Raw genomic sequence first — 27,942 nt, 5'->3', positions numbered from 1 at the left:
CCGAGACCAGTAAAACTAGCTCAGATAAATTTATGTGCGAATGTATTTATTTCAATATGATTTATTCGGGCTGTTCGGAATTCGAATCAAGGTGTTCGAAATATGAGACAGAATGAACACAGTGTTCGGCATTTGAATAAAAATGGTGTTCCATACTTTTACGTAAAAACAATACTAAACAAGCTAAAATAAATAATTTTATATTCACAGCCAACAGCTAACAGTTAGACTTTGCAAAGAAATTGAAATTTTTACGAATATCAGCTAATTGATGCCTATCAGATGCATTTGAAGTCACTGTTGGCCTTAAGTGTTCGGAATATGAGTCAAAACGGTATGCCTAGGAGTGTAAGGTCATTACTTCGTCACGCTAAAAAAATATACATTTTATGTGACACAAAAACTATCAACTGTTAGAAGTGTTGAAGGAACGTACTACTGGATCTTATTGATGCGTATGTTTATTTTTTTCAGATATTTGTGAAACATATTTTGAACTAAAATACGATCAGAAACTATTTGATTCAGCTGATTTATTGGATTTATATCTTGCATCAAACTTTAAAATCTTTGTGTAAAGTATTTTAAGTGTGTACCTTGAAAATGGTTTCCTGCGAGACAAGCAAACAAACAATGGTTGGGACTAGTGGGAAAAATTGTGTTCACATTGAGAGACCAAAATGTTCGAGACCACACCCCTCAGGTTATAATTCTAATTCTAATTATAATTAGAACAGTTTTTGAGGACCCCTCAATTTTTGACAATTCTTAGTTCACTTGAACTGCCATAACACAGAAATTTCTTAACAACCTCTTCACAATAACATGGGGAAACATAAGAAACATAGGAGCTTCATTTGCAAAAATAAAAATCTGTGGCAGCCATATTGAATTTTATCGGAAAAAAATAATTTTCAGGGTGTTCGCAACCACCGATTGGAAAAGTTTTTGCATCATAAGAAGACTGAGCTAGTTTTACAGTTTGCTTGATACAGTTTGCGGGCAAATTAGGGTGCCATTGCAATTTATGCTCACTGTGATGTATTTTAATTTGTAAAAAAAAAATTGCGACTATGAGATATTATAAACATTGGAGCATGGGGTCATTTAAAAAATACATACATAATTTGGGGGAGGAGGGGGTCAATGAAAGTGTGACAGTGTATGTATCAGGTGTTGGCAAAAGTGTGATAAAGAGGAAAGGGGGTCAAGAAATTAAAAAAAAACGATGGGTGTCATAATTTAATCTTCTTTTAGAAAGGGGGAGGGTACTAGAGATGGGCAACTCACTCACGAATCATTCAAAAGAGTCGACTCACAAAACTGAGTGAACGAATCACGGTTCTTTTCAAAAGAGTCACGATTCACAAACACCTCATTATTTGATAGATGAGTCTAAAAATTAACCATGGATTATATTTTTGAATTGGACTTTTCATTCTTTCTGTCTAGTTGATGTAAATTTATTAAAAATGATCTCGTGCATTCCCATATTGCCTTTCTCATACGGAATACATGATTTAGATATGATTTTTTTTAAATGAGTCACTGAATCGATCAAAAGAATCGATTCACTTTTGTGAGTCATCTACGATTCACTCCCAAAATCCGACCATTTTGCCCATCTCTAGAGGGTACAAAGAGAGGGAGAGTGTCAATGTTAAAGACCCCCCACTAGTATGAAAATGAAGTTTTCTCTTTCAATGGTCACTCATTTCGGTATCGGGCACATATACTTTGTTATTCTCAATCTTGGTACTTCATAGGGGTCAAACGTAAATCATGTCACGCTGCAAGGAGTGGTGGAGGTTAGGCAGAGCGTGAAATAGGTTAACAATTTAAGAAGGTCTGTGGCTTTTGTAGACTCACTTGATTTAGTGATAAAATTCGTCCAAGGCAATCAGCATTCAATATTACTTGAAGGAGCGTGACATGATTTACGTGTGACCCCTATGAAGAGTCTAGCTAGACTGAGAATAATAAAGTATGTGTGCCCCATACCGAAATGATTGATCATTGAAAGAGACAAATATTTATTCATAATCATGTTATTCATACGTGAATAATCTGATGGCCGTATTTTTTTCAATTATGTTCAAACCCAAAGCTACTAGATAGATAGATAATTCCTGACAACATAAGAAATGTTGTACGAAGTATCTTGAAAATCCAGAATTCCACCAGAATTTTTTTCCAAAAGATTCCAAAAATTTCTGCGGAGTAGGCTTTTAAAGGTTCTTACAGCATTATATTTTGGATTTCATACAAAAATTCCTCAATGATTTTTTTCGATGGATTCATGATGGAACTGATCCATCTTGTCCAATAACTATTTTTGAAGCAGAGAGAGGATATCCGAAGGATTAGTTTACCCTTCTACCCGAAGGTGACCAATGGGATTAAGCAACAGGGCTTCCAGACAGTGTACAAGATTAGCAACACTCTTGAAGATAGTCTTTGTTGTTTGAAGGACAAAGTGCCGAAGGAAAACTTGTCGGGGATTTACCAAATTCCGTGCAAAAGCTGTCCTGCGGTATAGGGTATAATACGCCCCCCTAAGAAAACTGCTCTGTCATAGTAGCTAATAATTTTTGGTGTCAAAGCGTTATTTACTTAGTTGGTCATGCTCCGCATGCAACTTTCTCTTGCCAGGTAGCTCCCTAAAAAAGTACAAAACGTTTCTATAAACGGTCCAAATCTTGACGTTTCAAAACAAACTGGGCAATATGCCCCTCCCGTAGAAAAAGGTTCCGCAGCGTTGTAAAAATGTTTCCAAGGTAAAATCCAACACTTGCTACGCTTTAATGGACCCATTAGCAGTCGTCTTCCGGTAAAGGTTTTTGTAATAAGTACAATTGTAAAGTATGGGCTTCTATTACAACGAGGCTTGCCTATCGGGCACAAAACTTTACGCCAAAAAGCTGATTTTCGATATTGTTGGTATTTCTATTGATTGTTTATACTTTTCAAAGATCTAATATGCAAAACATAATATTTTCGCAGCTATTTAGGACGCTTAATATTTAAAGTTATTTTCCATTTCAAACTCTTTTGCATTCAAATAACCCAAAAGATCCAGAATATCTAAAATACCTTCAAAATTGAAAACAAGTGCAAAGAAATATATTGTCTTTACCTGTGGAATTTCCTCGTTCCTTAAAAGTTAAATATTCAAACAGTTTGCGATATGAGGCTTTATCAAAGATTTTCGAAAGATTATCTTAACCCTCTAATACCCAAATTTTTATTTTCGATTTAAGTATTATTTTTCGTTATCTAAAATCGTTCTAAACACGTTTTAAGCATTTATTTATTTTAATCCACATTTTTTTAAATTTTGGTTTTTGATTTTTATAATTTTTATTTTTAAACATCCCTAGCTTTTTTCATTTTTTCTTGAAGCCTTTTCTAGTTGTTGATTTTTGGCAATAATAAAAATTTAAATTGTTATGGTATTTTTTTAAAATATTTAATTTTTAATTTTTTTTCGGAGCGTATTTTATTTTCCGTGTAACTAACGGAAAAACAGGTTTGAAATGATTTTAATACCACCAGGCTCTTCGTTTGTGATAGGTTAATCGTAGAAAAATAAAATAGGTACGATTTTTTATATTACACGTTAAATGAAGCCCAGGCATTTGTAGGTTATATAAGAATGCAATTTTTCAAACAATTTCTAAAAATACAAAAAAAGTTTCAAAAGTCATAAAAAACTTTTCTTATATGCGTGTTATGAGTCAAGGTATAAGCCAAAAACAAAATCATTTTGATTTCCGAGCTACGAAAAAATACACAAAATTCCAAAGGCGGGGTTGGGTATTAGAGGGTTAAGTAATTCATGTTTAATTTCTAAGTAAACACAGTAAAAAACTCCTCTACCAATTCTGTAGAGAATTACTGAAGCTAAATTTCTTTAATACCTTACAATTCATAGACCAATCTCTGTTGGAATCTCTGAGACAAAACAAACATAATGGTTTAAGAAAAGCTATTAGTTTCTTTATTCGTTGAAAAAAAGTGGAAAAAACAACCATCAGACGGCTCGGTAACCATCTTCTGGGTAGCCTTGGGGGTGCCGTAATGGGGTCATTGAGTCAATGGAGAGGGCAATGACCGAGCAACGAGGTTAGGGACCGCAAGACAGTCGACGACGGTGGTAGGTCATTTGGCATAAAAAAATTTGGCATAAAGCCGTTTGGCATAAAGTCGTTTGGCATAATGGTCATTTGGCATAAAGCCGTTTGGCATAACGGTTGTTTGGCATAATGGTCGTTTGGCATAATAGTCATTTGGCATAATGAGTCTGAAACCAATAATTTCTTAAAATGACATTCGTTTTTACGTTTCTATTGAATCGTTCTGATGACATCAAGCTTGTTTTGGAGTCAATTGACACAAAGTGACACTTTATTCAACAATCATATGCTCTTGAATGAACTAAAACATATAAATAAAGTTATTGCCAATAGTATTTTATTATTTATCCAGAAATTACGCTTCTTTCAAATATTATTTTTCTTTCGAGTTTCGCTTCTGGAATAAATGTTTGTACTGAAGATTTCAATATATTTAGCACAAATTTATCCTTCTTTCAAACGTTCAGTTTTCTTCCTAAATATGATGTTACCATAATTAAAGGTTTAAAAACTGTTGATTTAAAATTTAAATAGACTACACCTTCTTTTATACATAGGCTGTTCTTTAGAGCTATATTTTTTAAACGTTTATTTGTTTCCAAATGACAAAATGGTGGCAATCGATAACATTGATCTGCTCAAGTTATCAGCGAAAACAGAAATCGTGTACTGTACTTCCTTCGATGGGTTGTGCTACTTTTCCCTGAATGTCGGTCTCCTGATTGTCGTATCCCCGAACGCCTGTTCCCCGAATGTCAGTTCCCCGAATATCCCGTTTCCTCGATTAACCCATTTCCCCGAAAAGTTTTGTGGCACTCATAATTGTTGTAACTTTATACATTTCAGGGTGGTGAACGAACTGGCCATCTAATATGCACCCTTCTTTAGGTAATTGGCGGTTCTTTCGAGTTCTACCGTCCTCAGCATTTTTGCCAACAGCCGCATTTTTGTATAGCCGAGAATGACAAAATACCTCCTTCTTTTGATTGCTTATCGTTCTTTCTCGTTCACTATATAGCCACTGAAGACTGTTATAGCACTTATTAAACTGCACCACTTTTCGAGGAAACCGGTCATTCAGGGAAAACGGTCATTCGAGGAACTGTCATTCGGAGAAAGGTAGCACAATCACTTCGATGATTCTGAACGCAATTGTTGATGTCTTTTCGTTTTATTATGCTGCATCAATTTTTGGCGTCCAATCTTCTATTGTTTAATAAAAAATTTTGCCTTCTTTTAAAAATATGCTGTTCTTTATATTTATACTGTTTAAATTATATTATTATGTCAAGCTAAATGTTAACCATTTTTATGTTGTGCTGTTTTACCGATTCATGCTGTTATAATTACAATTACTTTAGAACCTGCCAATATTCAACATGTTTTGTTTTTTTTTGCAAACGCATGATCTCCTTTCGAGCTATGCTGGAAAAAATATTAAATCAATAACAAATTTTTCCTTTTTTCGATAATAAATTGTGTTTTTGATGTACACTTCCGAAATTAAAATTATATTATATTGAATTGATAAAAAGTTTTGCCAAAAATATTTTGTTTTAAAAATGTGTTGATCATTTGAGTAATGTTGTGAGAAAATTTTTTGGCGTTCGAGCCTTAAACATCTAAAACGGAAAAATAATGTGCTTTCGCATATAGGCTGTTTTTGGATGATTCTGCAGTAATAGATCTTTGGATTGGATCTTTAAATATTTTGCAAATAAATTTTCCCTTTCTTATCAAGTAATTTTCATCAAGTGTTAAGTCCAAACTGGGACAGAGCTTGATCTGCAGCGAAATATTCTATGAGCGTTCCCTTTATTAATAACTGTGAACTTTCCTTGCCAATTTACTATTTTGTGGTGTCGTGATATACGACAAGCTAGAAAAAATACTCTAGGATGTAAAAAATATTATTAATCCGAAAAGAACCGTCACGAGTTTTATTTAGTAATGCTCTCTAATGTCACAACAATTTTGGAAAATCTCTGAAAGAACACCACGCTTCTTGAGAACCCACCAAAAATTTTTGCTATGGGCTGAATGGTGTTGCTTCGAAAATTCCGATATAATTTCTTATTATTATGCCAAACGGCCATTATGCCAAATGACCATTATGCCAAACGGCCGTTATGCCAAACGACCATTATGCCAAATGACTTTATGCCAAACGGCTTTATGCCAAACGACCTTATGCCAAACGACTTTATGCCAAACGGGGTACAATCGTCGACGACTCCATAATACTTTACTTGCCTAGAGTTCGTCGACTGAAACAGACGGAAGTTGAAGGCTAAAATGAAGAAGGAGAGATCAGACGTGGAAGAAATGAGGGCAAAGTAAACTGCAGGTAGTCTCGCAAATAGCCCACTGTGACAAAACCTAGCGGCAATTTTGTCCATGTAGAAATCCGCCGGTTTTGAATAGTATTAGTAGACCAAGTTCCCCGCGGTGACCCGGTGTGCATGTCGGCAGGACCAAGACACGCAGCGGGTCTACGTAGCCCATATCAAAAGCCACCCCAGAAGACCACGCCGTACTGCATAGTCGTCGACGAAGAGCTCTGCACCGATCTGCGTCGGAAAACTAAAGCCGTCGTTGCAGGGATCCTGAAGGAGCAAGGAAATCATCCAGAAATTCTTAGTTGGATCTCCGGTGAAGATATTCTAAAATACTAGTACATGATTCTACAGTAAACTCTGGAACAACTTTCTACTGGAGGAACTTTGAGAAAAAACATTGTAACTATCGAGGACTCATGTTGTAATATTTGTGAGAGCAATACTTCAAAATATTTTCAATTAAATATTGTTTATCAGAACATTAAAGTAACTGGAAATTTAAAAGTGACCTATTCAAGGATATTGCCTAAGAAGTTTCTTGAAAGAATCCTTAAATGAAATTCTTAAAAATTCCGTGAAGTGTAGTCTTGAGAAATACCAGTAGCAATCTATAAGGCCACTTCTAGAAGTATTTATCACCTAATCTTAGTTGAAATCTCCAATGAGATGTTCATATAAGTCTCTTAAGTTATTGAGTTTGATTATTTTTAAAACTCTCTCAATTTTTCAAGATCTACTCAAATTGATAATTTCCGTCAATTAAACCTTAATAACCATCCCTTATACTGATACAATTTGTTTCAATATGTTTAACCTAATTAACTCCAACCACATTGCCTGGTTCTCCATTCAGCTTCGCTGTGTAAAATTCAGCATAGATTTCCGCTTTTAATACTGGCTCATTCTCCGAAACCGATGCCTTGGTCATGGCATAACAATAAACGTTAATAATGTAACAGTACAATGACCGTTAAAAATAACGATCAGCACACACCATAATGCCGATGAGCCCGAGAGCGAGTCATTCCGGGCCAAACCCCTTTTCGTTTCTTGTGTCCAAAACTTTGGCAAAAGACCTACCGACAGAGAAAAAAAGTGATACAAAACCCAAACCACCGAAGCGTACCTAATGGTTGCTAGTTTAATGCGGTGAAGGGTTTTCCTTTTTCGAGTAAATCGACCAGAGTCGGACTGGTGGTGGTGTTGATAGCACGTATAAGCGCCCTTGGAAATGGACCATTTCTCGCGCCAAAGTTGGGGACAGGAAAGCTCGAGGGCCGTAGAATTATTATCCTGAACAAATTACACTACTCTCGGTTGGTCGGTCACACACACGATCCGCAGGGTTGTTCTTGTTTTGTATCGCTTTTTGTCGGCATCGAGACTGCCTCCGGCTGTCTGCCGAGGCCCATTAAAACAATGCATCGGACGGGATGGCGGTGCGAATTCTGTCGCTCTTCTGCAAGCTAGGCTTTTCCCCGTGGTGGGGTGATGAGGTGGAACAGCGGTTCTCAATCTTTTTGGTGCTTGTTTTTAGTTCAAATATCCTGCGGGCCTTCTTTAGCCGAATGGTTAGATTCCGTGGCTACGAAGCAAAACCATGCTGAAGGTGTCTGAGTTCGATTCCCGGTCAGTCCAGGATGTTTTCGTAATGGAAACTTCAATGACTTCCCTGGCCATGAAGTATCATCGTACTTTCCACACGATATACGAATGCGAAAATGACAACTTTGGCAAAGAAAGCCCTCAGTGTTAATGACTGTGAAAGTGCTCATCAAACACTAAGCTGAGAAGCAGGCTCTGTCCTAATGAGGACGTTATGCCAAGAAGAAAAATAATAATGAAAAAAAAAACATTTATTTGAAATGTCTTTGCAGCCCTTTGAGAAATCGTCGCGGACCACCAGTTGGGAAACCCTGATACAGAACATGGACCATCGTGGGCCGTTCCGAGTGTAGCTTTTTCCGGGAGGAAAAGTTTTGCCAGCGATACGGCCGAAGAATAATGAATTTTCTTTGCGGGCAGGGGTGAAAGTTTTAAATTAATGAATGTTAATTATTTGTTGTGTTGTGCGGTAGAAGACATGGAATTTGTGGAAATTCTTGCGGAATTTATTGGGACTCGGTGATTGTTTATTGGGTTAAGAGTGTATACGCGGAGTCAATACATTTTTCAGTTAGAATTGTTTAACCTTAGTAGGAAAATATATAGCTATAGACTATATAGTGTAGACATAGAACCATGGTGTACCTAAATACACGTTTCTATCGAAGGATAAAAACCCTAGTGGATTTAAATGGTATTGTAATGAAGTACAAAATTTATCTTTCATTAGCTTACTGTAATTGATTTTTATTAGTTTTTTACGCTTCAAGCGTCGCTTCTGAATACCTTCTTTTGTTGAATCTTAAAAATATGCGGTTATGAGCAGTATAAAGCTAGCGATTTGACCAAGAATTCCTCTAAATATTCTTGCAGGAAGTTGTCTTAGAGCATTAGAAGGAGTTTCTGAAGCAAATCTTTGACGAATTCGGCTGTCCATTTACTACGTAAGCTATTTTTAGGAATTGTTCAACCCCTTTCCTCCATTGTAAGATGTTTTTAAAGAATATTGAAAATTAATTCAATGGAGCCTTCCTTAGTTTAGTGGTAATGTCTACAATAGGGCGATTCAAATTTTAAAAATGTTTGAAAATCTAATCTTCCATATGCTCCTTACCCTCCTTACCATAAAAATAGTGTTCTGTGAAATTTTCAGCTTTCTAGGTGGTCATTTAAAGGTGGCCCAAAGACAAAGTAGGTTTATATGGAAATTACTATGGAGAAATTTTGATAAATGTTCTAAACACGCTAGTACTGTAATGTAAGTAGAAACTTATCATCCCATATTGAAAACTCATTCTTTAAACCTTAATGAAGGATGTTGCTGAAGAAACAAACCCCTTTTGAGCTAATTTTGTTTGGGATTTTTATACATGTTTGCAGGGCTTTAATTCCATATTAAGCTAAATAATAGCAAACAAACTCATGAATATCTCTTCTGCTATCCGTCGGAGTGAATTTCTCTTTTCAGCAAATCTCTTTGCTATGGTTTGAATAAAGATTTTTCACTATGGGATAATAAGTTTGTATCTACATTATAGTACTAGCGTGTTTGGAATATTTCTCATAATATCTCCATAGTAATTTCTATATATACCTACATTGTCTTTGGGCCACCTCTAAATCATCACCTAGAAAGCTGAAAATTTCGCAGAACACTATTTTTATGGTGGGGATGGTAAGGAACATATGGGAGATTGGATTCTCAAACATTTTTAAATTTTGAACTGCCCTAGTCTACAGTTACAAAGCAAAGCCATGCTGAAGGTGTCTGGGATCGTTTGCAGAACAGTCCATAATCTTTGTTTGATTTCCTTTGACTTAGAGTATCATCAAGTTGCACACACAATTTTTCAATAATTATGCAGAGAGGATTCCAAACTTCTGCTCCTCTGGTAACTATACTTATCCGTTCGAAACATACAAGAACTAATTGCAATTATAGTTTCAATTGTGTCTAGCTGGCATAAAACGCAAAGCAGAAATGTTTCCTCCTTTAAAATCCACGCCCTTCTATAACTATTCTTTGGCTCCAAAAGCTGTATCAATAATAGATATTGACGTTGGTTCCTGTTTAAACTTAACCACAGCATCCGCTGTGAACGTGATGATGTCAGACTTTACTACGGATGTATCTTCATGGAGCTGCAAAATGTAAGTTTTCTTAATTGTCGAAGTCTATTAGCATGTGTCCAGTACTTATGCCGAGAGAAAATAGCAGTAATTTTCATGCAATTTGTCAAGCAAGCATGTAGCCTGGAATTTGCTATTTAAGAGTAATGGTTCACTGGTAAATGATGCAGTTGAGCGCTGAACTATGTGAAAGGAACTCTTCCAATAAATCTATACGATCATATGTAGAGCATAGTTACTAAAGCAGTTTTTATTACTTTTTTACACCTTTTGATGGTCAAGCCTTTATTTAGTGAATTTTTGACATTCTTTTGAATTTGGTCATCACTAAATCACTATTTGTAACAATACAAAGGTTTTATGTAGAAAAAAGGCACTTGCACTTGCACTCTTCCAGAATATAATTGTAACCAAAACCACTATATCTGAAATTTGATTTTTAGGCACGGTAACTTGAACCTTCCATAAATACTGGTATCACAAATAACTCTAGCTTCTAGAGGTGGGTACTCACCCGCATAACCCGCTTCGGTAGGCCTCGGTCGTCCTCCTCGGTGATTTGCGTGCGATATGATGATCTCTCGAAGACCGGTGGGTTGTCGTTGACATCCTTAACGTTCACCAGCACTGTTGTGTAGTTCTCCTTGAAACTGTCCGACACCGTCAACCGGAGCTCGTACTACACATGGGTTGTGGATGTGTAATATTTACGGGTAGCGTGAAATGATAATGAACGAATGAAACAAGAGTTAGAGTGGATGTTATTAGATGTGATGTTGTAAAAACTGGTGCTTGGAAGAAACACAAAGCGGCTGAAGTGATGACGCTTTTGTAAGTTTTGGGCAAAACATTATGACATACATCGTTGACGATGCCGCATAATGCGTATGTGTCGTAAAATGTGCGATACTTTCAAGTTATCTTTGGTTTTAGTGGGCATTCATATTAGCGTTGGGCAAATTTGTCCAGAACATCGATGTTACTGAATCGATTCACATTTGAACTGCCGAATCGATTCACCGATTAAATCGAATCATTTGAATGCTTTTGAATCGATTCGAATCGGATGAAAATTGACATTTATGAAGCTTGGAATGAGACCAAATGCATTAGCATCCAATTTCGACATCTTTCAATCAAAACAGTTTCGAAAATCAATCGAACAGATTTACTACTTCAAGATAAGTTCAAAATATCATTTCTTTTCCACAAACTCATTAAGAAATATTTAACGATTTCAACAAATTGAATCAAATAAAAAAATCGAATGAAGAGTATCGATTCATCCGATTTTAGGTGCTCCAAACATCGATTCAAAAAATCGATTAATCGGAAAGCAAACATCGATTTTCGGAACATCGATTCAAAATCGCCCAACGCTAATTCATATGCAACAATGAAGTTTGTGGATGATGATACAATTGTACCATTTGAAGGGAAACAATAATTCAAAGCCTAAATGATTCAAAGAGAAAATGAGTGTTCTATACAAACACTTTTCAAGGGCAAATCGCACAAAATAAAATATGTTACCATATTGAAGGGTCCTATTTTAGACATTGAGCAGTGCGTAGTGACTCGTCGTACGTCATTGTCGCCAACATATGTTCTTGACAGCATTTTGCTTTTGAGTTCAATAACTTGAATGATTTTATAAGTGACAATGGGATGATTTTTATACTTCTTCTTAATATTTATACTTCTTCCGCCATTGAAAACAAAGCTTTTACATATCATGTGAAAATTCCAGTTCCCAAATAAAGGTTGTAGATTAATGCAAGATATTTTTGGCATAATATAAACATAATGTTATGTTATGTTATGGCATTATATAAACATAATATTATGGTTCAATATGCTTTCATTTATACTATCCACAACATAACTTAATTGCATGCAAGATGTGTTTCAATACCCACAACTCAAGAAGATTCATCCCAATTGCGTGAATGTTGCACTGAACTACGTGTTTGACAGCTAAAAGTTTGTTTGTTTCAATCAAGTTGCAGTATAGTTGAGTCGCACCTCACGTATCATGTAACAACGATAACATGTTCTAGCAACAGTTTGTTTGTTTGCATGATGTTTCTCGTATGTTGCGCGAAAGTTTTACAAAAACTTTATCTCTGTGGGGCTTGTCCATATTTTGCTAGTAATGAACTTGTATTCCGAAAGGTACAGTAAGGTAATAAGCAACAAAGCAATGTGGTCGCTTATAAAGTGCATTGGCGAGGCAGTTCTTCGAAGCGCTGGAGGAGTAGTGTGTAGAGGAGAAGATTTACGATCTAGAAGTCGGGAGTTCGACTCTCGATTATATTTTGTTATCATTTTTTCCCGCTTAAGTATTTTGCTTTTTGCGTTGCTATTCAGTGCAATTGTAAGTCATATTTTCAATTGTTTTCAACTCTGATTTGTTTAAAGAGATATGTTTACTCTTGAGTTGAAACAAACTGTGTTGCTTAGGATACCAATCGCATTAATAACTAAAGTTGGTTTTCGAACTTACAAGACTGAACAAAATGAGGGTTATTAGTCGTTTATCATACAAAATGGCCAAGTTTGGAAGCCTGGATGTGGGTTTCTAGTAGACTCCCACCTTTAAGACTGTTATTTTCACAACCGAAATTCAGATCAACAGCCATTTCAATTAATGATCAATATCTTAGCAAGTCTTTCATTTAAACGGTCATGAATCATGAGTGTTGCTCAGACTCATTTCCCCGAAAATAACATTTTCTGAACTACGAAGCCACGAACTACTATAACCATGCTCTATCCTCCTAAGATAGAAAAGCTTGAGAACTGCACACATAATCGATCAATTTTGATCCCAGAGAGCCACAATTCAAGTTTCGGTGAAATGAAATGAGTGAGTGAATGAGTGCGAATCATTTCACCGAAACTTGAATTGCGGCCCACCGAGATCGAAACTGTCGGATCCCATGTGCAACACTCAAGCACAACCACCTCCCCCTCCATCTCAGGAATACAACGCACAGTTATAACAGTTCCTGGCTTCACAATTCGAATTTCGGGGAAATGAGTCTGGTCAACACTGGATGATGCTTCGCAAAGTTGTTCAGTAGATAAAAGGCGTACATTCGGTGGCCATTGAGATACGGAACTTCTGCACCAGTCGACGCTGTGGGCATTGAAATTTTGTTTTTCTTATATCTTAGGATCCTAACTACTTTGAAGGATAGCGTCTGCTTGAGGAATTTTGAATCTCATGGCTCGATTAATTTTTTGAACAACTTAACAGTATTCCGAAGACGCCATATTTCTAAGTTGTCAGGCTCCTGTGATATCTGCAAAACGAAAGTTTCGTGCTCACTAGCAAATTTTTGAATAAACTTACTCGAACAATGATAGACCTTGACTAACTGAATTATTTTGCCGAAGACGACATCTTTCTAAGTGGCTCCTGAGATATCCGCAAAACAAAAATATCATGTACGGTTAAAAATCAGCACGTTCGATTGAATGGATTTGTCCCATGACTCAATTCAAAACACCAATCACCATGATTTGAAGAGTTCCAACTTTGCATTGGCTTTACTGTCTCGAGCACTAGACTCTGAAGTGAAAAATCCTTGATAATTAATATCAAATGTCTTGTATGAAAGCAATCACTGACAGCTGGCTGTAGAAAGTGAGTGAAATAATGTCCACTCTTTCTAACAGATACAAGTGGGTGTCGAGGTGAGATTCAAGATTTGCACTCCAAAGATTGAAGGTTCAAGTCTGGGTTGGGCGGAAACGTTTATTTTTTTATTTTTTTATAATTTCAAATCAAAACATGCAACGTTGCATTTAACATATGTTTCTTGAATATTGCAAAGATTGAACAGTAGAGCAAATCCTATTGTAGAACTATTGATAATGTCCCAAGTAACCATTGAGCAGTTAAAGAAGCATTCATTCAGCATTATATGCGCCTACAAAGCAAAGTATTAAATGCTCGCAAAACGTATATCTGCCTTTAGTGCTGCTTCAAAGCAGGTTTTGGCGAAATAACGGGCTGCTTCAATGCTACTCCTTCAGGAACGTTGCAATTACTGTCAAAAAATGTAACGCCTCCTGGAAAGAGCTGAACAAAATAAAATTATGTTATCCTTTTCTCTCCCGCGCTGGTCCTTGTCTTGGGTATTGGATGCTCTTCGTTGTTGTTGTACATTTTTTTGCTAGCTGCATCTATATTCGGAATTTGAACCAACGACCCGGTGTTTCGCAGAGTGGCCTTGTTGATATTCTATCCACGCTACAGGATATGCTACAGAGGATTTTATGCTGCGTGAAGATTTTCTACCCTTTAAAAGGTACGTTTTGTTTGCATTGATTTCTGCAGTGTGAATAAAACAGACAAATCATATCCCTCCCGCTGCTAGAAGATAAGCTGGTTATGTTTAATTTTCGATAAAACCCTCCGCCCGGTAAAGCAAAAGAGTGAAAGGTTTTCGCTGGCTGGTTCACACCATTAAATGTTCATTTTGATCATATCCCCTATCGGTATCGGTTATTCTGAACTTCAGAGGTGCTGATGTTTTCCTTGGCTTTGTGAGCGAGAAGGTGCGACATATTTTTGTGTTTTGTTCTCGCACATGTCGACAGTTCCTTACGATATTTCTTGTTAGTGCGAGGGCGATTTGCGATCTCTTTTAGTCATGGAGGTGACAAAATTAGTTTATATAAACGAGGAAAGCGTGCGACAGAGACAAGGTATACTGTCAAACCAGTAACATATTATCTGTGCGTCTCTAGCATGGCATTCATGCAGCAACAAGAAAGCATTTTGATTGCTTCAAAACTAAAACAGTTCAGGCAGTTAAAATGCTTATCAACAACATAGAGTTTTTCAATAGCAGTGCTTCTGCTGATTCAAGGCAGCAAAGCAAACAAACTGCTTTGATAGAGCAGCAAGCAGTTCAGATGCTGACAATATTCTCTTGCACGGCTTATTCAAATGCTTAATGGTTACTTGGGGTGGTGCTTTTTTTCATCGTGTGTACACTAGCGCTGCCTGGTGTTGGAATTCCGTATGACAGCATCCATTCATTACGTAACGCAAAGGTTGACAATTTTCCTCCCGTCCGTAACGCTTTTTGTTAGGAAAATTTTCTAACTTTTGTGTAAGTCGTAACGCTAGAGAGTTTCGTAATACGTTACGCCCTCCCCCTAGAGCTTTACGTAATTTGTGGACGGCGCCTATCTGAATGACCACCGCACGTCAGCCTATGAGCTACTAACTAACTCTTCCGAAGACACTAACCATTAAAATCATCAGGATCTAGAGATATCATATGTTACAAAGGTTACATTCTTAACCCTCAAGATTCATATAGTATAAGCTCGAAAAAGCACCCCTATCGGCTCTGATCCTGGACCGACCGGGAATTGAACCCAGACACATTCAGCATGGCTTAACTTTGTAGCCACGGACTCTAACCACTCAACTAAGGAAGCCCCAACCTCGGATACAATGATATCCCCAAGAAGTCCTCTTGAGGTTCGTCCAGCAATGATTCCGAATACTCTTCCGGTATCCCTTCACGGATTCCTCCAGGGATTCTACCAAGAATCCGCCAGATGCTCTACATCTCATGAATCCGCTAGGAATTCTCTCAGAGTTACCACCACGATAATCGTTATATGACTTACTCCAAGGATTCCCCAGAATTCTCTCCAGGGATTGGTTCTGTTCCTTAAAAAAATCCTACAGGGATTCCATCAAGAGTTAGCCTTGAAATTCTTCCAGAAATGGAATTCCTGCTGAAATTTCATCATATTAGTATCCCAAGAGTTTCTCCGGGAATAACATTAGGGAAATGTCCTTGAAAATTCCTCCAGGAAAGTACATACATTTTTTTTGGAAAATCTCTTCTTCCTCAAGAGATTTCTCCTGGGATGCCTTCATTGATTCTTCCAAGACTTATTCCTGGGATTTTTCCAGAAAAAATCTCTACAGGATTTTCCAGAGATTTCTATAGGGGTTCCACCAGCAAAATTTCTACAGTTTTTTCTTCACGGGGTTTAATCAAGGATACTCCAGGGATTCCTCCAGAGATGCCACCAGGAATACTTCAGTAATTAACTTAGATAATCCTTCAGATATTCAGAAGAGTTTTTCCTGACACTCTTTCAGGGGTTGCTCTAACAAAAACTTGTCCAGGGATTCTTGCAGAGATTTCTTCAGCTTTTTGTTTAGAAATTTCTCCAAGGATTGCTTCAATAAAATCTTAACATAAGTTCATCAACAAATTGTTCCAGGGATGAGCTGGTAGAGAATTTACTCTATTTTTTAATGACTTTTCATCTACGAAATATTTATTATAGAAAAAAGTTAAAAAATAAAGACTACGCAGCCAAAAAGCATATTCGATGTTCTAGGGATTTATTCAGGATTTCCTTCAGAGGTTCCCTGGGAATCTCTCCATAGACTCCTGCGAAAATTTCGCCAGGGATTCTTCAGAAATTTAAGAGATTTTTCCTCTTGATTTTTTGTTATAGATACTTATCCATTTTGATGAAATTTATTGGTGAATCTCTGTAGGAATTTCTAGATGAATTCTTGAAGGAATCCCCGGAAGATTTTTGGAAGTCAAGAACGAATCCCTGGAGCAATTTTGAGCGGAATCCTTTGAGAATTACCTGTAAAATTCATTTAGCAATTTACTTGATTGTATCTCTGGCAGAATTCTTGAACGGAGCTCTTAAGAAGTTCTAATAGGCATTAATGTTATTCATGTAAAATTCCTAGAATTTTTGGTGGAATCTACGGTAGAATTCCTAAAAGAATATCTGGAGCGATCCCTAGAGGAAATCTCAGGAATAATTCATAGAGGAATCTACAGGTTGCTAACTCTGGAATTTCTGAAACAATCACAGAAAAAAATGTTTGAAATTATCCTTGAAGAAATTGTCGTAGTGTATCCTGGAGAAAATATTTACACTTTTCCACAAAAACTCCTGTAAAGATTTACCTGGAGGAATCCTTAGAGGAGTTTCTGGAAGAATTTTTAGAGAAATATTGGGAGAATTCGCTTGAAAATCTTTTGAGGAATCTATGGAGGAGCCCTTGAAGTAATCTCTGCCAGAGCAGTTCCCTGATTCCTGGAGAAATTGTTGGAGAAATCCTAATAAAGATTTTACTGGAAGAGTCACTGGAGGCTCTCCAGCAGAATCCCCTTCAGAAACTCCTGACGAATTTGCAAAAGGAAACCATGTAGATATATCCTTGCAAAAATTCCTGGAACAATACTTAGAGGACCACCTGGCAAAATTCCTGAACGAATTGCTGAAGGTGAGCTCTAGCGAAACCGGTCTAGAAAAATTGGAAACGAACAAAAGTTCTTCCATTCCTAGAGGTATCTCTGGCAAAACCACTTGTGAAATCTCTGGAGAAATCGCTGTAGGTATTACGGTAAAGATTATCTCGGAGGATTTTCTGGTAAAACACCTGGAGGACTCTTCCAAAGTATTCCTGAAAATATTTCGAGAAAAATTCTTGAAAGATCTCTGGAGCATTACCTGGAGCCCCCATAAAAAAAAGATTGAAAATTGGTTGAGCAGTTCAAAAGTTATGATTTTTTTTAAATAAAAAATCTAATGTGCTGAGACCTACAGTGTGTGCCAATAAAAAAAGACTGATTTTTTATTTCCAAAAAAATATATATATCAAAAACTGAAAATCATACATCGCTAAAAATTCGACAGCAAACGTAAAATTTTCTGAAATTTCAAGAAAAAATAAGAACATCAATAGCACCTTTGGTCCCAAGGCCTTCAAAACACGAAAATTTTTGTTTATTTTTTTATTATGTAAAAAAAACAATTTTCGTGACATTTTATATGTTTTTTGAAAAGTTAAAATCTTTAGCTTTCATTTCGTTCAAGAAAATTGAAAATCGGTCAAGCGGTTCAAAAGTAAGAATTTTTTAATAAATAAAAATTTTGCAAAGTCGCGATTTTTCTGGTCACCCCATTTCGAAAATGGTCACCCTAATCAAAAAATCCTCAAATACGTGTATCCTTATTTCGGATAAAGAACAAAATAGCAGATTTTCACGGAATTCGGTGACCCACTAGATCGGTTTTTCATTGAATGGCTGTTTTTTTGTGGCTCCACTCATAGAGATCGTTGAAATCTTTTTTAAGCACGAACATATTCGTTCTCAAAAGTAAAAAAAAATCAGCAAATTTCAGATTTCTATCTTTTTTCTCTACAAAGTTAAAGCTCCTTTACCGTATGGATTGGCCAAAAACGACTTCAATGCACAGGGAAGCTTAAAGGGTAACAAAAATTTAACAAAAAAAATATCGAGGGGTTCTTAGTTGCTCCGAAGATGGGTTTTGGTTGAAACTAATATGATTTCAAAGATTTGTTTCCTAAGACCATTCCAGTGCACTATGTTTTATTTTGTCGATTCCATGCACTCTTTGAATAGCGCTCAAACCGTTGATGTAGCGGTATAATTTGTTCAGATAAGTTTCTTGGTATATTAATGCGCTTATTTTGATGCAATAAGTTTTGTGATCAATTCACCTAGCAGCGACATAGAAAAACTATTTTTTCATGACATTTAGAAGTTGTAGAATTGGCCATTAGAAACAACTTTGTCTAAGACACGATTTTTTCTATCTCTTATACTTTTTGAGATATATGCCGTTGTTAGTGAATGGCCCCTTAAAATCTTATTTTTTATCATAACTTTTTTACAAGATTTACAACATTTTTTTGTATATTTTTTTACAAGGTTGTTTGTCACAAAAAACGTATTTTTGCTGAACATATCCTCGCACTATCTTTTGAAGTAACAAGTAATTTGTGAATAACTTTTTGATAAAGGGGTACTTTAGGCCCTTATAACTGCCATTCAGCGCAGAATGGCGCTGACAACTCTTACAAATCATAAAAGTACCATATCTCTCCTTTCGGCAGTTGATAAAAACTTTTGTCTTCAAGCGTCTTTACATGGGTTTTTATTATCGAACAAAAAAGCCTTATTACAACGAATTTGACTTCATGAGATATAGAGGTGCGTTATCCAGCAAAAACACGCGTTTTTAGATATCCAACAACTTTGTAGAAGATATGAAAATGTAAAAAAATCTTGTAAACGAGTTATGATTTTTGAACAGAATGTTCACAAAATTGTGTGTAAAAACTTGTCTAAAATAATTTTTGTTCATAAGTTTTTACTACGGTTTTTTACTTTTTTCATGTCATCTATAAAGTTCTTAGATATCTTAAAACGCGTGTTGTAGCTCAACAACGCACCTCTCTATCCCTTAAAGTAAAGGAATTATCGTTCGAATTCGTTTTAATAAGGCTTTTTTGTTTGTAGGTAAAAACCCCGCTTATAGACAAAAGTTTTAATCAACTACCGAAAGGAGAAAAATGGTACTTTTATGATTTGTAAGAGTCTGCGCCATTTTGCGTTGAAGCCAGTAATAGAGGCCTAAACTACCCCTTGAGTAAGGAGTATTTCATGAATAACTTTGTTACTTCAAAAGATAGCGTGATGATATGCTCGGCAAAACACGGGTTTTTTCATGACAAATAACGTGGTTTCCAAGGCATTTCCTAGGAATTCCATGGATACCAAGGCTTGACAGAACCTTCTCTGCGATGCAAAAAATAGACGATTTCGAGGTTTTCCCGACAAGTAAATATTGAACTCAAAATTAACATCTCGAATTCTCAAACGATTCGAGTGCGAGTGCATCGAAATATGAAGAGATTTTCTGGTACTTTTTCTCTCTTGCTTCTATGTTGACTTTTACTCGCTTAGTCGTGATAACACTCATTTTTGATGGAATTTTCCTTCGTGGTGTTTTGAGGCAAAGACAGCACGCTACTCTAGAGTATGCTTTCGAACTCTCGTGATGTTGAGGAGTATTATCAAGCCAAGAAACTTTACGAGGCTTTGAGGCCACATGGGACATCATTATAATCACCCTATCAATTTGAAGAAGAAAATCTCAAGTAATTATCATATAAATATATTATTATATTACACTAACACCTCAATTTACGAAGTCTTTTTTTACGTTACCTAAATTCAAGTCACTTTTTCACAGTGCGTAAATTGAGTTTAGACAATTATGTGGGAAATTATTGGCCTCCGGTTGGGGAAAACCGTTGGAAACCCATGTAATATGAGTATTTTCGGAACGGGTACAACGAGGGGATGACTAAAATCGATGTCCGACGCCATTTTTCAATTCAATACACCAAAGCATCAATTAACGAAGTCTGTTTTACGAAAATTTGACAATCACACGCAATTGACGTCACTTGTTTAATCCATAGATTCATTTGCTTATATTAAGGTGAAGTAGGCCGTCATTGGCAGGCAGGCATCGATGATTGTGGCCAATCCATCTCACGATTGCAAATTAAAGAAAATCACTTGGTTTTGCACTGACATTGCTGAAAATGTATCAGCATACTTTCTGTATGTAAGCGCAAGTAGTGATACTTTTATGAATCAATATTACTCAAGATGAATAGGTTTTATCACTTTGAAATTGCAATCCACAAAATCAACATGGCTACCAAAACGAATGACGGGCTACTTAGCCTTAGGAGTTTAGATTTTATGCCATAAATAAGTAGCATCAATTTACACCTACTTACGTTTGTATAATATTAATACAATACACCGTTCACCCACAGGAATGGTTAAGAGCCTCTGGAGTATTTGAAAACAATCTTCTAATCACTTATTATGTCCGTAGATCCCAAGGCCTATATTCAATGGAGTCCTTGGAGGACCAAAAACATCCGTATAAAGCAATAAAATATTCTGATGACTCATATGAATGGTTAAGAGACTGTGCCATATTAAAAAACTATCATCACGTTTGTAGATTCAAAGATCTATATTCATATATAGGACCTAGAATATCGGTACAAATTATAACAATACTCATTTTCTGCTACATATAGATTAGGGCCTGTGTCATATCAAAAAGCATCTACTGATAATTGGTTACGCTTGTAGATCCTAAGACCTATATTCGATATAGATCTTCGAGGACCTAGGACATCCACACAAATTAATACAACATACCGCTTACTCACATGAATGGTTAGGGGCCTGTGGAGTATTTGAAAACTAACCTCTAATCTCTTATTACGGTCGTAGATCCCAAGGCCTACATTCAATGGAGTCTTTGGAGGACCTAGAACATCGGCACAAATTATAAAAATACTCATTTTATTACTATGAATAGGCCTGTGTCATATAAAAAAAACATCAAAGATCGCCAAATATGCCAGTACATTGCAGGTATATATTCCAGGAAGTTTTTGGATGAGCTAGGACACCTGTTGTACTCACTTAGTTTCCAAAACTTGGATCTGACAATATAAACGCTTCTTAAAAATATAATAATCTTCTAGGGTCCAGTATTGTGAGACATTCTTCTACATAGAAATGATAAATTGATCTCCGTTAACTCATGTAGAATCATATGCCCAAACTCCAAAGAGTTCTTGGAAGACGTTAACTTGCACACATTCTAGCCTGATTATGAACCCAATGTATCAATAATATGTTTATGATACTAAAAGAGCATATTTTTTTCAAAATAATATAAATCAATTTCATACAAGTAGACTCCAAACGGCAAAACCTCGTTTTACGAACTGAGCTCCCTCGTTTTACGCACTGATTCAATTTACGCACCAACATTCGAGATTTGCTTTGCAAAGTGTAGATGAAATTTGAAGGGGTGAGACAAAATATCGGGAAAATATAACGGTCTCCCGTGTTACCTTTAAGTGTTTCAACCCAAGGGCTTTTCAAATAATTGCTGGCAATTGCAAAACATCTAGATAGAAACAAATAGTATTGCTTTAAACAATAGTCGATTATCAAACAGTAGGAATATCAAGTTGCTATACAAGTTATTATAGCTGTCAGGTTGTTCAGAGACCTATGTCTTTCCTGGCCGATCATCGACAAGTGCAGACGCACAAGAATATTAGAATGATGAATTAGTTAATGATTGATTATCAAATTATAATCTCGCGATTGTGTTCAATTGCTTCCTTACAACATTTCAGCAATCTTGAAGAGTTATAATTAGATCTATCGATTTCCAAGGGATGACTAGGGTTTTATTCGAAAAACTTAATTCCTTTGCTTCTATTGATAGTAATGAAAACTTATTTTAGTCGTTCTTTTGCAATACCGTTGGATTTATTTGGGATATAAATTTGAATTAACGTTATTTTTTATACTTTTCTTCAGGAAGGGGCGTCATGAAAATGTTGCTGTGCAGTATTCCTAATAAATTAAGGCCACATTTTCGTGTAATGGATCCACGAATTTCCACATGAACCCTATTAAAATCCCATCTCTTTGAAATTCACGTACATCGTATGAATACATATTCAAATCATTTGCTGTGACTACATATACTGCCTCACAAAAGCCCCAAAGCTCATCACCATCCCGCTCCACCCAAAAAAAGAGATATGATAGATCATCAGAAAGGATACACGTACCTTTTTAATTTTCTCGTAATCCAGTGCTTTCGCTACGTACAGCGCTCCGGTTGTGTTATGGATCGCAAACACATCGCCTATGTTACCGCTTGTGATCTTGTATCGAATACTGGGCGCTGTAAAGAGATGAATGCAAAGAAAAATGTAAACGTTGGGTGGTGGGTGGGGAAATGCTGATGTGTGAAGATTCATTTGCGATTTCCCGGAAATATCGAGTGTGCTGTTATCCAATTTGTATCGATGCTTGATGATTTAAAAATACTCATAATCAAGTTTCAGCCGTAATAAGACATTTTTTCTTCCGATTCGAATTGGGCTAATTAGTGAAACAACGTGCAGTGTTTTGGGACAATAATTAGGCATGTGCCGTAATTAAGAGCTTTTGGACCTCAAAACCGCAAGCATCATTAGCAGCGGCCCCAGAATGGCCATATTTCTTTGCACCATCATCGCGAGGTTGCATTATGGAAGCTTCGCGAGCGACGGATGGACGTGGAAACGGTAATAAATTACGTTGTGGTTTGAAATTATATCTTGAGGTGAAACATTTCTCGAAATTGACAGTTTTTTGTTTGCAGGCAACTTAATTATGAATAATTCCTACTTATGTTTGATCCACAACGTAAAAATAACTCTTCAAATTTTGACTAATTGTTTATAATTTTGTTTATGACTGCTAGATGATATACAATAACTTCTAAAGACATGTCTTCAGTTCAAATAAAACGTTATGATGAAGCTGATTAGGTGTAGGTGAGATAGGTGAGAAAATCTTTACCAGAAGTTTTTTTTATTTTTGAATAAGCGTAAACTTATATAAAAACTTATTATTATTATTATCTTTATTAGGGAGATTTTCAGCCCTATGGCTGGTTCATCTCCGATATAAAAACTTTATTAAAGTTATGTAAATGAACGTTGCAGTCTTTTTTCTTAAAGGAAAGGCATTGCGGATTGGGACGTTTATAACAATGAAACATTGATTTACATGAAATAACTACTGTTTCGATTTGTTATCTTAGTTCTATGAACTTATTTGTGAGTTGAACACATATTTTTTCAAAAACTTTTACTTTGTCAGTATATCATTACGCTTGGCAATAAATTTGTATGAATTTTATCAATACATCAGTAACATTCTTAAATAAAAACAAAACTTATAACAAACATCCTTATATGCCATGGTGGAGCATACCAAACCACAGAATAAAATTGGCGCTATAATTGTTGATCGCCCACCACTGCACTGGTAAGCCGACATAGCGACCGCCCAGCACGGCAGGAGGCCCATCAGAGTGATGATATTCGGTGTGTGTGCGCCACCAGTAAATATTCGTGCTGTGTATAATTAAGCCACTAACCGATGATGCACACGACACGGCGCAGGCAGCAGCGGAAAAATTGAATTATATGCAAATTTTACATCCTCTGGTCCGGTCCCGGATGTGTCGTTAGGTTAGGATTTTCACCAGCAGAGAGCCACCAATGATTTATTGCACTTATTTGCAACACACACCAACCATCGCCACAGAAGAGTTAGAAGACTAAATTCGTGGCCATAATTACAAAATTGAATAATTAAGATATTGATCCCTGTTTAAATTCCATCTAAAAACCGTCAGAAACAAAAAAAAAATGATAGGAGTGCAAAAAAGTTTCATAACAGCAAACAACATGGCCAGCCTAAACATTTGATTAAAGAACAAAAGCTTGTCCATAAGACAAGGTTTCAATTTTCTGTTAATAAATGGATACAGATAATTTATAAAAAATGTTACAAACATTATTCAAACTTTTTCGCAATCTACTACAGATAATCCTTCGGCGGAAAGGCCTGTGTCATCCGCAAAGGAAGATTTTTGGCATCCCTGAGGTAACTCAGGTAAATCAGATGTAAAAATATTTTATAATATCGGTTTAAAATTACGTCTTGAGGAATACCAGCTCTAGATGAAAGTCATTCAGACGTGAAGTTCTGGTAATTAACCTGAGCATACGATTTGACAGATAACTTTGAATTATTCTACCAATGTATGTTGGAAAATTAAAGTTTTTTTAATATAAAAATCCAGCCTTCATTCCAAACACTGACGAATGTTTTTTCTATGTCTAGAAGAGCAAGAGCAGTAGAAGAGCCTTTACATTTGTTGGAACGGATCAAATTTGTTACACGTAAAAGTTGATGAGTGGTCGAATGTCCATGAGGGAGTCTGAACTATTCATTGGCAAAAATTGAATTTTCGTTGATGTGGACCATCATTCTGTTCAAAATGACCGTTTCAAAAAGTTTACTGATTGAGCAAGCTGATTGGATGATAGCCAGAAGCTTCAGACGAATTCTTTTTTAGTAAGATTTATCAACACATAAATAACCATAAATGACCCAACGTACTCCAGCGTGCAACGCACCGCATCGCTTCATTTCGGGAAAGATCCGACCAATGGAAATAATTCCAAGTGATATTTATCATCGCAGTTGGTATTAGTTGCGCTTTGTGTGCCTAATAGCGGATGGTTTCCGTTTTCGAGATAACTTTAGCAACAGCGCGCCCGCCCGATCGGTCACATATTTATTAAGTTAGCAATCATAAATTTACATAAATTACCTGTCAAAGTAATCACGAATAAAAGCACCCACTCTTCAAACCGCAAATATTCTGTTGGGGAACACGAGGAAATCAATAAAGCTGGTCGAGTGCAGTCGGAAAGTTGCACTACACAAACTCGAGTTGGGTTTCCACCACGTGTGCTGCAACTTTGTAACATTTTGTGTTAGAGTAGGGATGTGCCACAGCATCATCGGTTCTACACCGCAATTCAGCGCCACATTTTTTGTGATAATTCAATTCATTCCGTAATTGTATGCATAAGTTTAGGCTTTAAGTCTGTTGACATTTATGATGTGGAGTTTCAATGTTACGGTTCTTCCTAGACCATTATTATCCGAAAAAAATCTCAATCAAATCGGTACACCGCAGTCGTTTTCTATGGCTAACTTGCAAATGACATACATTTTTGAAGTACATTTTTGTGGAAATCCGGGTAATCCGGGGAACAATTAAAATAGAATACTCTGCAAAATACTTGAACAATATCATGTGGGATCTCTAGAATAATTGTTGATGTGTACTTTTATGAATTTCTGGTCAAACACTCTGATAATTTTGAGAGAAACAATAGAAAAAAAATTCTTTAATAAATAAAATTTTAAAAATTTGAATTAAAAAAAATATTATAAAATTTATGTGGGAAATTTATAATAGGACTCATTTTAGAGATTCTTTCGCTGATTTCTACAGAAATTTCCTCAGGATTTCTTTATGAGGAGATTCTCTGAGTATTCCTCTAGGATTTCATCGAGAAATCTGTACAGTCATCTATCTAAATTTTTATGGTGAATTTCTCCGGGAATTTTCAACGACAATTCCTCCAAAGAATGATATGGGAATTAAGCTTACGAAGATTCCTTCAAGAGTTCGTCAAGCTTTTTGGGGGATTCATCAAGCCTGCAGGGATTCTTCTGGAAATTCCTCTGGGGATTTCTCATAGAGTCCCTCTGGGGATTCCTCCTAGAATTCCACCTAGCATTCCTCTTCGGATTTCTTCGGATAATCCTCCAGCGATTACTCTGAGAATTTATCAAGGGAATACCTCCAATGAATCGCTATATGGATTCTTCTAGTAGTCCCTTCAGGTATTCTTCAAAAGAGTCCCAGCAGGGATTCTTCCAGTCTCTTCAGGAATTCCTCCAAAAGTGGGTCCCTTCGAGAATTTTTCCAGAAATTATTCCTGGTATTTCTTCAGGACTACTTCCAAGGTTTCCTGGAGGATATCTTCTGGGAAATTCTTCAGAATATTATTCAGGAAATCCTCCAGTGATTCTTACCAGAACTGCGTCGATGATACCGCCAGGAATTTTTCAGTGATTCCTTTAGGGATTCCATACTAATTCCTTTAACAATTCCTTCCAGAATTCCTCCTTAAATTGCAAGATTTCTTAAAGGTATTCCTCTTGCTATTATTTCAAGGATTCATCCATGATATCCTTGAAAAAATTCCTCCTCCTGAAGGCATTTCCTCCTTTAGATTTGTCCAGTGGTTCATCTAGAAGCTCCTAAAGAGATTTATTCAGTTTTTTCCAACATCTCTTCTACGGATACCTCCTGAAAGTTCTTGAGGAATTATTCTAGGGATTTCTGCAGTAACTCAGTAATTGCTCCAGGTAATTTTGTTGAAATTCCTTCAAATATTCCTCCAGGATGTTCTCCAGAGATTTCCTTTTACAGAAACTCCTAGAGCTTATTCTTCATGGATATTTGCTCCAAAAATATCTCCAGGAACCAAGAGATTCCTCCAAGCAATCATCCACGGATTCATACATAATTTTTTCCAGTGGTTACTCCAGAGATTTTTCTAGTAATATCTCCAGGAATATTTTAACGAATTTCTTCCAGGGATTCCTTCATACATTTATAGGATTCCTTTAGGAGTTCCTACAGGAATACCTCTTGAGATATTTCAGTAATCAGTTTAGTCATTTTTTAGCTTATTCCTTCAGGGATTCCTCAAATTATTCCTCCAGGGATTTCTCTAGATTTTACTCCAAGAATGCAAAAGTTTTTTTTAGAGAATCTTTCAGAATGGCTTCCAAGGATTCCATCAAGAAATCCTTCAAGATACTGCAGACAAATTCCGACAGAAATATCTGGAGGATATCTAGGACTACTTGAAAGAGTTCCTGGAGTACTTCCCTGAAAAATAACTTGCGGAATGTCTGGATGAATTCTTCCAGAACATCAATCGTCATAAATTTCTTGCTTAAGTGTTTCTACCAATTCCTTCAGGATTTTTTTCAACCAAATCATCGGGAAATCCTCCAAAATATCATACAGGAATACCTGAAGGAATGTCTGGAGGATTTTCCGGAGAATTACAAAGAGGAATTGCTGGGAAAACTCCTGGATGAATGTCGATAAATAGCCCTGGAGGAACTCCTGAAGGAATTGATGGAGGAATTCCAGAAAGAACTTCTGAAGAGTTTGTGAAAGAACTTAGAAAAGAATTCCAGATGGAACTTCTAAGTAACTCGTGGAGGAATTCCTGAAAGAACTGGTGAAGGAGTTCCTGAAAAAATCCTTGAAGGAATTTCTAAAGGAGAGTTTCTGAAGGAACTTCTATAGCAATTCTTGAAGGAGCCCCTGTAGGAATTCCTGTA

The 27,942-nt window shown here is 36.3% G+C and overlaps 1 protein-coding gene across 3 annotated transcripts in view; it reads right to left on the bottom strand.

The window, feature by feature from the left end:
- Window positions 1-27,942, bottom strand: part of LOC5569062 (neural-cadherin) — a 693,697-nt gene that overhangs the window by 63,337 nt on the left and 602,418 nt on the right. For all 3 annotated transcript variants that reach the window (XM_021847327.1, XM_021847326.1, XM_021847328.1), the window contains exons 3-4: window positions 22,728-22,843; window positions 10,725-10,889 (exon numbers count right to left, since the gene is read on the bottom strand). In XM_021847327.1, coding sequence (XP_021703019.1) covers window positions 10,725-10,889; window positions 22,728-22,843 — 281 coding nt within the window. The remainder of the gene's footprint in view (window positions 1-10,724; window positions 10,890-22,727; window positions 22,844-27,942) is intronic.

This window comes from Aedes aegypti, chromosome 2, assembly GCF_002204515.2.
Source record: "Aedes aegypti strain LVP_AGWG chromosome 2, AaegL5.0 Primary Assembly, whole genome shotgun sequence".
In the NCBI taxonomy this organism is placed as follows: Eukaryota; Metazoa; Arthropoda; class Insecta; order Diptera; family Culicidae; genus Aedes; species Aedes aegypti.
This window is presented reverse-complemented; position numbering and strand designations above follow the sequence as displayed.